Here is an 11,262-nt window from a genome sequence, read left to right as displayed (position 1 = left end):
TTTCTATAGGCACGATGTATTTATGATTTATTATGTTTGGTTTGGTTTGTGAATAACATACATTCTGTCAGTAAATAAGCTTGCATTTATTATTAATTTGCATAACTTATAGTGACCGGTTCGGGGTTGAAGCGGAGCTCATATAAGGCGTAAGTATATCGTGATTCGTGGACAAAAAATAGCATCTTGAAGAAAACTGGACTATATAAACTGACATCGACTCCGCCTCTCACACATACGATGATTAACATTCTTTCTCAGTATGAGAAGAGGCCTTACACACATCATTGTCTGGGTGTCTGGTCCGACTCTTGGGTCGGGCCAGATTCATGCCGAATTCTTTAAAACTTTTTGCCTTTAGAAGTTGGCGATGTTACACGCCTTTGCCTGGGAGGGCACGTGTCGCCGGCATCACCGAACGCTACTCTGTAGCAGTCGTTGTTACAATCGCACGTCAGAGGCTGTCAGGCTGGTTTGAGAAAACTCTGACACAAGGGCTTGTTAGGCGATTAACCTGGAGCTCACTCGATGAGAAGAAGACCCAAAATGCAGTTCCAATCTTTGAGAGAAATATCTACTTAGCATAAATAACTTAATAAATAATTATTAGGGCAAAATATTTGCCCAGAAACAACTGCTTGCGTACGTCGACGTATAAAAACTTTCTTTATGGCTTTATTAAAGAGAAAATTCATAATTAATGCAAATAATACTGCACTTGTTTCAATAAAGACTTTATTTATGCATATCTGTTCTGTTATAACTTAACATTGCCCTAAGTTATCGTAACTTGGGTACAGTCAACTTCAGGTCAGTGGTAACAGTTTTATAGGAAAATCGTACTTATTACTATTGAGTTAAGGTGCATGACAGTTACCACTGATGTGCGGTCTACCGTACCTAGTTTAGTGTAGTGTATTATCACAAATATCTGTCGTCTCGTTGTCGCATAGACGCGGAGATAACATACTATACTCTATGGCCAGTTGGCGGGAAACAGTGAGATTGTGTGGCACAAGTAAGACATTGAATAAAATAATATACTTAGCACTCTTAAAATTTTATTAAATAAGCTTCGTGATTAAAAATACACAAAACATACAAATTGGCAGTGATTTTATAATTGCTTATATTATCATTTATACTTACATCTAAGCATACTCCATTTGAGTCAGTGCGTACACTTAACAAGGCAAACAATTTTGATATGACTTTACACAAAGAAATATAGGTAGGTACATATATCAAACAGCAGTAGTTTATTACTGCTTAAAATAATGATTCAATTGATAATTTTTTATCATTGTGTTGTTTTTGTCACATTTTATTTTTTTACTGAGTTTTTAAATATAAAGTCACATCATACTTATTTACCTTTAGTGAATACTTGAAACCACAAACTTCTTGGGAAATAAAAAGTAGCACGACTGATAGCGACCTGCCCAGCTGCCTAAAACATTGTTAAAATATTTATTTTTAAGAAGATCAGAGGGTTATTTTATTCAGATTCAGGGCGTTTAGTTATCTATTGGTGAAAAGTACATAAAAATCTGTTCAGTAGTTTATCGATGCTCGCGAAAAGACGGACAGGGTGACGGTCATTGTTTAACTTTTATAATATACACTGATTTTATCACGTATTTCTGGCTTCAAATAAGAACATAGTTTTCACATGCAAATATAGGATTAGCTGTCTTTTATATTATCTAACTGTGACTACATTTTATATTGTACTAGGCGTTTTCCCGCGGTTTCACCCGCGTCCCGTGGGAGCTACTGCCCGCCCCGGAATAAAATATAGCCTATGTTACTCGCAGATAATGTAGCTATCTAATGGTGAAAGAATATTTAAAATCGGTCGAGTAGTTTTTGAGTTTATCCATTACAACCAAACAAACAAACAAAGTTTTCCTCTTTATAATATTAGTATAGATTGGGGTACTTGTGGAGTGACAAACTCTTATATGCCGTGACGAAATATTGCTCATGTTGAATGTGCGTATAGTTTCACAGGCGAGACCGAGTATCCTTAAATAGCCTCATACCAACTCTGGGCTCCCAGTCTAACAGGATGCAGCTGAGTACCAGTGTCCCGCAAGGAGCGACTGCCTATCTGACCTCCTCAACCTAGTTACCCGGGCAACCCGACACTCCTTGGCATGATTTGAAGACTTTCTGACTCCTGACTTCCCGTAACGACTGCGAAAAGGGACCTACAAATGCTGTGTCTTTCTAAACACGGAATAAGTGAAGACTTGTGTTTTGGACACTTTTCAGCATTATATATCATGTTTACAGCCAACAAATGTTTTATAGCCACTGAGGAAGGAAAGATGAGCGGAGATGCCAATGAGACGGCTTTTCCTAGGTCAAATACATACTGTGGGCGTGACCAACACGCTCCGTTATAAGTAACCTAACGAGGTGTTCCAGTTACGTATTTGAAGATTTTTGGTTTTTACAACAAATGGGCGGTTTCCAAAGGTATATGGGGGCGGAGTTAGTATTGTTCCTGGTCTCTCGAACACACGCATTTTGTCGCGCTATTTTCTTACGAGATTTTCAGTTACGACATCTACGCTAGTCTTCTCCATGTTTTTATAACACGATTATTAGATAATTTTTAAAAGAATGAATGAAATTCAATCGTAGTCCCCGTATTGAACCTATTTCCATTCACTTTCAATACATCGGCCGGTTGAAAATGAATGAATGGTTTAACTATGAAGATAGTTTGCGTTGAATTTCATTCAATCTTGTAAGAGAAGACTTACAAACTAGATTAATTGGCTTACTAGTTAAATATTTACTGTCTTATATTATTAGCTTAAAATTATCTATAGTATTTTTCTTATTCTAACTTACACATTTAACATTTTTCAAAACTTACAATAGCTATACTTACTTACATACGGATTTTTTTAATATATTGCGATCCTTATTTAGAACTATTTTTGATGGTCGAAAAAATGTGGTGCAATTAATAAAAAGTACTAAAATGATATATAATGTCTTTGTCAAGTTTAAAATAGTAAACATACATACGGTAATAATTACAGTTTTTCGAGTCATTATAATATAATGACAGATATTTATAACAAATCGGAACTTAATTTCGAACCGTACTTTGACCCATTTCCCGGCCTTCGATTAGGATGACATTTTCCACATGCTAAGTTCTGATGACAATACTAAGACAAGACTAGCTAAGACACGTTATTACAAATCCAATATGGCGGCTTCCCCAAGATGGCGGACTTTGTAATTTGTGCTTGCTAAAAGCGTGTTTTTTAGTTTCTTAGGCCCGGTTGTTCGAAGCTCAGTTACGTCAAAGTTAGGGTTAAATTCTAGTTACAGTAAAATTAACAGGGTTTAAATTCAAAAAGCGTTGTTGAAGTACCAGTTAGTTCTACGAGCGTTAAAACTTCATAATAAAAACGTCACAATCAAACAAACCGTGGTCAAAATTGACAACGTGGTAAAATTTTAACTTTAACTTTCGAATAACCGGGCCTTAAACTATTATTTTGGTTGTTTTATTATGTTCTAATGTGGCCGATGCACCTTGAGATGCCTGAGGGCGCACCTCGCGGCCGTGCCCTTGGCGATGCGGTAGTTGCGGCCCACGCCCTTGAACGTGCCGCGCCCGAACACCTCCACGCACACGCGCACGCGCCGCCCGTCCGCCAGCCGCTCCGGCTTGCTGCGGACATCAAATGGAGAAATTAGGAGTTTGTTAATACCGTGTAAGATATGAATCTATCATTAGAAATCGCAAATATTTATTTGTACTTTCATTGTGTTCAGAAAAAAAAACATTTGACTTTTCGATGTCTGTATTCGGTATTCAGAGACCCAAGTTCATTCGACAATATTAACGTCCGTTTTCTTATAAAATGTTCATTACGAATTTTCATATTTGATGTTTATGATATTTCACGTCTCGTCTCGTCTTTATCCAACGCAGCAAAATAATAACATTCAAATATCAGTTTTAAGTACAGCTTTTTAGAAAAACTTCACACTGGTAACATAACTGCAGACCGAAGTCTGAAAATTGGTGATTGATACACCCATACATCGGAAAATGCTTCCGATCTCTCTCCGGTGGTGTCGGATTGTTGTCCTACCGCGCCATGAGAGTGAAGGAATAGTGAGTGCACCGCAGTCCAAGATATGTCCTGCGCAGTTGACTGATTTTCGTCTTACACGAGAACAGCCGTCGCGGCCGATTATCGGCTAGGAGGACATCATCATCATCACTACCGACCACTGACATGTATGACTCGCTTCAACTAAAAATTATTTGAAATTGTCAAAACAATTAAGACTACCTCCTTTGCAATGCATTTGGAATTTCAACCTTTTGTATTTTATTGCCTCTACGGGAATTTGCTTAGATTGTCATAAATCCCAGCGGGGCTGCGGGATTGTTCGCGCGAGTTACCGCGGCGCTGGTACATACGCGGCCTGCGACGGAACACGATGGAATTCTAGTCAGTAAGAGTCTGACACTCCCTCACCGCTGCTAACACACAGCGGGAGGGGTCATTTGATGATTTTTCAAAAAAAAAGTTGGTTCATACATGGTCATTGGTGGATAGTAGCCGGAGTAAAAATCGATTTTGCTCGCTGTTAACTATATGTTTGATCTACAGAAGAAAAAAAATAATGATCGCTCACCCAAACTTGGCGGTATCAGGCTCAGCCTCGAGCAGCTCCCTGACGGGTGACTTGGGGGCCGCGGCGCTGAACGCCTCCAGCTCAGCACCCATTAGGTTCACGTACGACTTCCATACTGCGCCCAGGGACATGCCTGCAACGTGCAATGTAGTAGGCGATTAATTTACATATTAAAAAATAATATATATATACTTCCCTGCCGATTTCGGCTATGGTGACTGCTTTCAGTTATCATTGAGAGAAGAACTAGGATGATCAGCTCTTCTATGCGCCCTTTGATGGCTGCAGTACCCTATTTTATGTGTAAACGTGCGCGAGCATTGGCTGCACGTTAGGATACCGTCCACGTAGTTATAATGAATGGCTACTGGTGTTTGGTTTGGTGGTGGTGGAGCCTTAAGAGCATCACGCTTCGCATCCAGTGCGGATTTCCTTTGCTCTTCGAAATCTTTGATCGCATTTTTAAGTAGGCCTCTCCATTCAGGGCGGCAAATGGCTTTTGTCTCCCAGTTCTGAGGATCAATGTTGCACCTTTTCATGTGTCTTTTCTGAACATCCTTGAAGCGTAAGAACTGGCCACCTTGTTTCCGTCTGCCGTTCTGGAGTTCAGAAAAGAAGATGCGCTTGGCCACCCTATCATCATCCATGCGTAAAACATGACCGCACCATCTGAGCTGTCGCCGCATCAGGTACGCTTCTATGCCGCAGACATTCGCGCGACGTAGCACTTCGGTATTTCTAATCCGATCCGACCATTTGATTTTCAGAATGTCTCTTATGCACTTTAGATGAAATCGGTCCAGCGCCCGTATATGTTTCCGATAGAGGACCCATGTTTCAGCCGAGTATAAAAGATATGGCCTTGTAAACGGAGATTTTTGTCGAAAGCTTCAAATCATGTGTGTGTAAGACCTTATTAGACCGGGGTATATCGCTCCTCTCTGTCCCTGGGAAGATATATGCCAAAGTTCTTCTCAACCGGCTTTTACCAGTCTCCGAAGCCATATTGCCAGAAACTCAGTTTGGGTTTCGACCTAACAGGGGCACCGGCGAAGCCATCTTTTCCATCAGGCAACTCCAGGAAAAAAGCCGAGAACAAGGCCAACCTTTGTGTATGTGCTTCGTGGACTTAGAAAAAGCTTTTGACTGCCTGCCGAGGGAAGCTCTCTGGACTTTACTGGCAAAATTAGGTTGTCCTGAGAAGTTTGTGAGAATGATTCGCCTTCTGCACGACGAGATGACCTGCTGTGTTACCTATAATGGTGACCAGTCAGAGTTCTTTCCTGTCACCTGTGGGGTCAAACAAGGTTGTGTGCTTGCGCCAACACTGTTTTAAAAAATAATATAATCCTTACTTATATTATAAATGCGAAAACAACTCTGATTGGTTCTTGCACTATTACACCAAAACAATTAAACCGATATAAATAAAATTTGTTATAGTTACCGGCACGGATATTGAGCTCTCGGCGGAAGAGTGGGGATCGCTTTGCGCACTGTACACATAAATCGCTTCTGCGCAGGTGAAGGTCATGGCTCAATATCCGTGCCAATAACTATACATACTGTAAATAATTTTGCACTTCTAGCAGATCCTTTTGAACAGCCCATTTCTATTGTTAATGTTTGTGGCAATTGATCTCAGAACTAACTTTGCTTCACATTTTAATTGTACTCCACAAGGAAATCATATAAAAAAATAAGAGTGCTAATTAAACAGGCTTCTTTTTAATATCATTATTCGCCCCCAAAAATGTATGTTGCCTTCTAAATTACTAATTCAGCCACAATTAACGAGCATCTAAATAATACTATCTTAGCCACTAGTTATCTTCTAAGTAAACCACTCTAAATACAACTCAGCATGATGGTTATTTTTTAGCATCTAAATTTGTAGCATGCATTCTAACAGTAAACTTCGAAAATACTATTGATATCATTGATGATGTCATTTATCATAAAATATATTTAATTAGCTTCTAATTTTTTTACTCAGTACGTTTAAAATGTAAGCAAGCGACATGCAGCAAGCATCGCTTCTGTCACGGCACGGCTCGCTTCTGTCACGGCTCCGCGCCTACGCGGTTTTGAATTGCACTCTAGGGGTAGGGCAGACAAGACTACGTGGAATCGGTTTTGCAGCGATTCGTTTTCGTCACTATAGTTCGGCCATTCAGAGAATGCGTTCCTGACACGTCGCGATTGAACTGACGACGTAACTTTGCAATGGCGTTGCAGTTACGATAAAAATATTTTTGCTGGTTGTTTACCGTTTTAACAATTGAGGAGCATTAAAACAACATTATTATATCAATAATCAATGAATGTTATTACGTCGTCAGTTCAATCGCGACGTGTCAGGAACGCATTCTCTGAATGGCCGAACTATAACTTCAATTTTTAATACAATGTTTTTTAATTGAAGGTTACAAATGGCAATATACTAAAAACGAGGCCGAGTTAGTAAATTAGATGACAATGTATAAATAAGAAGGACAAGTCACAATAATTGATGATCTTTACTTGAAGCTTTCTATAGAATATTTAGTTGGCGTCCTAAAAAAGACGAATTAGTTTATTAGAGGCTATGTCATTTCCCCGTTGTTTAGTTATAAAATTAGAAGTTTAATCATGTGTCCAATAAATAATTTTGCGGCTACACTTATAATTTCCCAAAAAATAATGCCACTTTTAGGTGTACCTATTCAGATGACATGTTTAGGCTTTGTTCGCACTATTTAGTAGATGGCTTATGTGAAGTTTGCACAAAATCGGTCAAGCAGTTCTTCATTTATACGTAGCGAAGCACGTACCGGGCCGCTGGTTATTTATATTTTTTATTTATTATTTTAAAATTTAAAAAATATTATACAACATTGGTACAGATAATGACCTGAGTCTAAGAAGATAGCGCCCGCGACGGACTCGAACAAGTCTCCCAACGCCTTGGGCACCTCCACGTCCTCAGCCTGCTCCATCTCGTCCTCTTGTATTAGGTAGTGCTGAAAAATATATACCAAACATATTATTAGCTACTCAAAATACCAAATTAAAATGTAACATGCATGACTGTTAAAGAGAGCTCGAATAGATCGATCATAAGGTAAAACAACGGGTAAAGGTCGGTCCGTGGATGAATGACCATCTTCTCAAGACGAGTTCTTCCGTGTTTCGGAAGGCACGACAAACTGGGTCGCGATTCTGCTGGGTTAATAATGTCTAAATTGAATAGAAATTGAATCGCAATAGCAGTTTTAACCATATCGGGCATTCTGCTACTAATATAAGACCAATCGTATTCCAATGACATTTGATTGGTTTGCGATTGGTCTGCTATTTGGTATATCTATACGGTAGTTTGCTCTACAATTATATTGTAATCGTAAATAATTTGCAGACAGTATGTTTCATTATTGAATGACAGAAAATGATAAAAACGTTTATTTAAAAGAAATAATAGCGGAATGCCACATACGCTTCAATCGTAATTTAGTTGTGTTTGGAGTGAATCGTGTGTCGCCTAAGTAAAATAGCAAAATCGCACCCCTGGTGGATCCCTGACTGGCAGGCGTTACGGGTAGTCAGAAGCCAGAAAGTCTGTCAACCAGTCTAACCAAGGGGAATCGGGTCGCCCGGGTAACTGGGTTGAGGAGATCAGATAGGCAGTCGCTCCTTGTGGCACACTGGTACTCAGCTGCATCCGGTTAGACTGGAAGCCGACCCCAACATAGTTGGGTAAGACAGATGATAAGTAAAGGTTACCTCTTCACTAATGGAGTGTCCATTCTCCTCTTGTATTTTGACGTACTTGGTGAGCACCTCGTTCAAGCCCGGAGACATGTGACGGAAATATCTGCAAATTATCATCAAAACAAATTATAAGAAATTTCTAAAGGAGTGTCAAGTTAACTTTTGGTCTTGGTTTCCACTGTTTCATTGGGAAGAATTTCCAAAATTCTATTTTGGACCTTCTGCAAGCGACTTTAATCGTAGCGAGATAAATCTTGCTCCATTTGAGTAGTAACTAAAGGTACCTAAATAATTTTGATAGGACTTTTTATACAAATACATATTTAAGAAATAAAATAAACTACTGATGCATATCATTTTAAAATTTAGTTTCAGTATAAAAAAAATAAGTATATCAAGATGGTCCTTTAGTTGGTCTAACCATTTTTTTGGTGTAGTTGACAGTTGCCGCACAAAGGTGCTACCGCAGTGGCATCATACATTATCAAATGGAGTGTAGAGAAATTCAATACTCAAACTCAAAACCATTGAACTGTCAAAAACGGTCAAACGGTAAATTGTATGAAATTGTGATCTATAACGTCACAGAAATACATGTAATTACTAACTTGTGGAAGCCGTGCCTGGCGGCGAGGGTGGCGAAGATGGTGTTGTTGACGAGCGCCGAGCGCAGGTCCGTCAGCGCGCCCGGCGAGTGTCGCCGCCCGTCCTCGTACAGGTGACGCGTGATCAGGTAGTCTGACGTGTACAGAAACATATTTCATACATATTTGACAATACAAAAGAATCTATTTTTTTTAACCGACTTCCCAAAAAGGAGGAGGTTATCAATTCGGCCGGTATGTTTTTTTTTTTTTTTTTTTTTCTATGTATGTACATCGATTACTCCGAGGTTTATAGACCGATTTACGTGATTCTTTTTTTGTTCGACTCGGAATAGCTGCCAGTTGGTCCCATAGTCATCAGGTCAGGATCTGATGATGGAAACCCTGAGAAATCGAGGGCAACCTTCGAAAGCTGTAGGCATACATAGGGTAAAAACTTGACACTCAGGTGTACGCCTAAAAGCACTATTCAACTGTGAAGATTTGGAGCTGATCTGATGATGGAAACCAGAGAGGGTCGAGGGAACTCGACAACTGAATATGTAAACTACCTCGTATTTGGACTTATATTCTTTGTATTGATGAGAACTTCTCACTTGTATGGATAGTGACAACTATTCGTATCACTGAAAAGCTTTAAATAAAAAACTTTTTTACAAAAAAATTAAACCGACTTCCCAAAACACTAAAAAGCAAAAAAAAAAATATTTTTAGGTGCATCGGCCTAGAAGTCGGTGGCAAAATTGAAAGAAAGAAGAAGAAAGAAAAACCATTTATTTTACACACAAATGACGCAGAAAACGAAACACACACAAATACAAACAAATAAATCTAGGGACAAAACTAACAGTAAAACAAAAATAAAAGCGCTGCAGCTGCGTCACTTATGCGTGAAAAAGGGGCAGCGCTCAGCATAAATGCTGTGTCACGCACACGCAGGCACGAGACAACAGCGCTGGTTTTCAGCGCTGACCCACCACATGACTTTGCCTCGGGACTATACAAACAGACGCCGTTTCGGCACGAATCCGGTAAATAAATAAATATATATATACATAATTAGTAAAGTAACAGAAACGTAGTAAACAGATATAGTAACAATGAATATAAAACAAACCATAGACAAAAACAAACACAATACGAGAATATCAAGAGAAAAGACATAGACAAAAAGCTTGTGAATAATAAAAAGTTGCCCAGTGAGCGTCTCAGACCATAGACAGCGCGGCAAATGAAATGTCAGAAATGTGTCAAAGATGAAGATCTAGCTAGGTTAACCGGCCAATTGCGCAAGAGATATCTTGTTATGCAATTATGATGGCGGAAATTGTATCGAGTGATGTAATAAGTGTATTGTGTTGTGAGGTTGTGAGTGGATATGTTTATTGTGTGAATCATAAGTATTAGTGTGGTGTGGGGCGAACATGTTAATGCTGACCCGTTGCGGATGACCATGCGACACAGTGTGTGAAATGCTTTCCAATGATAGTTCAAGGTAAGTCCAAAATAGAATCCGAAATAGTGATAAACAATGTCAAGATAATTAAAACAAATATTGTGAAATAAAATAATTTGAAATTTAATTTAAATATAAGAATTTGTTGTGATACCAAATTTATGCCTTTGAAACAGGTCCAGAAGTGATATACTTTGGATGAATATCGAGTGAAGCAGACAGGAGGCAGCCAAACCACTCCACAACACTGCTGGGGATCCCCCAAGGACTGTGGGCCAAACCACATAAGGTAAGTGAAAATATTTTACATTTATTATTGAGAAAGTTGCTCGAGTAATAATTTATTTTTTAGATTGAATTTAAAAGTTAGTATTGTTTTCAGGCCCCTTAAAGGTGGTGGAAGGTCATTCCAGCAGTGTGTGGCTGCAAATCTGAAACTACCCCTGAAAGCTGCAGTTTTGTGAGGTGGGACCCTAAGCGGAGCAACTATGGAGCGAAGACCATGTCTGTAGCATGTTTCTTTCCATGTCAGTTTTTCAAATAAGTAGTGCGGCTTATGGGTTGAAACAATTCCAAACATTAGGCTAGCAAGATGCAGTTTTCGCCTGGCAGCCATTTTTAACATTTTAATTTGATTGATATATGGCGTTACGTGGTGCCTGCGGGGGACTTTGATGCAAAATCTGACACAGGCATTCTGAACCCGCTGTATCAGCCTATCTGTCCTAGCAAGCAAGCAAGGCCCGTATACGGTATCACAGTAATTCA

The 11,262-nt window shown here is 39.2% G+C and overlaps 1 protein-coding gene and 1 long non-coding RNA gene across 7 annotated transcripts in view; one reads left to right on the top strand and one right to left on the bottom strand.

Annotated features, from left to right (window-relative positions):
* Positions 1–721: 721 nt before the first annotated feature.
* Positions 722–11,262, bottom strand: part of LOC124644469 (endoribonuclease Dcr-1) — a 73,608-nt gene continuing 63,067 nt past the window's right edge. For 5 of the 6 annotated variants that reach the window (XM_047183834.1, XM_047183833.1, XM_047183835.1 and 2 more), the window contains 5 exons: positions 9,042–9,171; positions 8,446–8,536; positions 7,577–7,685; positions 4,684–4,816; positions 722–3,703 (listed from right to left, as the gene is read on the bottom strand). In XM_047183834.1, the coding sequence (XP_047039790.1) occupies positions 3,547–3,703; positions 4,684–4,816; positions 7,577–7,685; positions 8,446–8,536; positions 9,042–9,171 (620 nt within the window). In that variant the 3' untranslated portion in view covers positions 722–3,546. Of the gene's footprint in view, positions 3,704–4,683; positions 4,817–7,576; positions 7,686–8,445; positions 8,537–9,041; positions 9,172–11,262 lie in introns of those variants that run through there. The other variant, XR_006986071.1, reaches the window with a different exon arrangement.
* LOC124644471 lies at positions 10,391–10,971 on the top strand. Its single transcript, XR_006986072.1, has 3 exons — positions 10,391–10,533; positions 10,671–10,783; positions 10,865–10,971. It is a non-coding gene; the product is annotated as an uncharacterized LOC124644471 (long non-coding RNA).

This window comes from Helicoverpa zea, chromosome 30, assembly GCF_022581195.2.
Source record: "Helicoverpa zea isolate HzStark_Cry1AcR chromosome 30, ilHelZeax1.1, whole genome shotgun sequence".
Lineage (NCBI taxonomy): Eukaryota > Metazoa > Arthropoda > Insecta > Lepidoptera > Noctuidae > Helicoverpa > Helicoverpa zea.
Note: the sequence above shows the minus strand (reverse complement) of the source record. Positions and strands in the feature narration are given on the sequence as shown.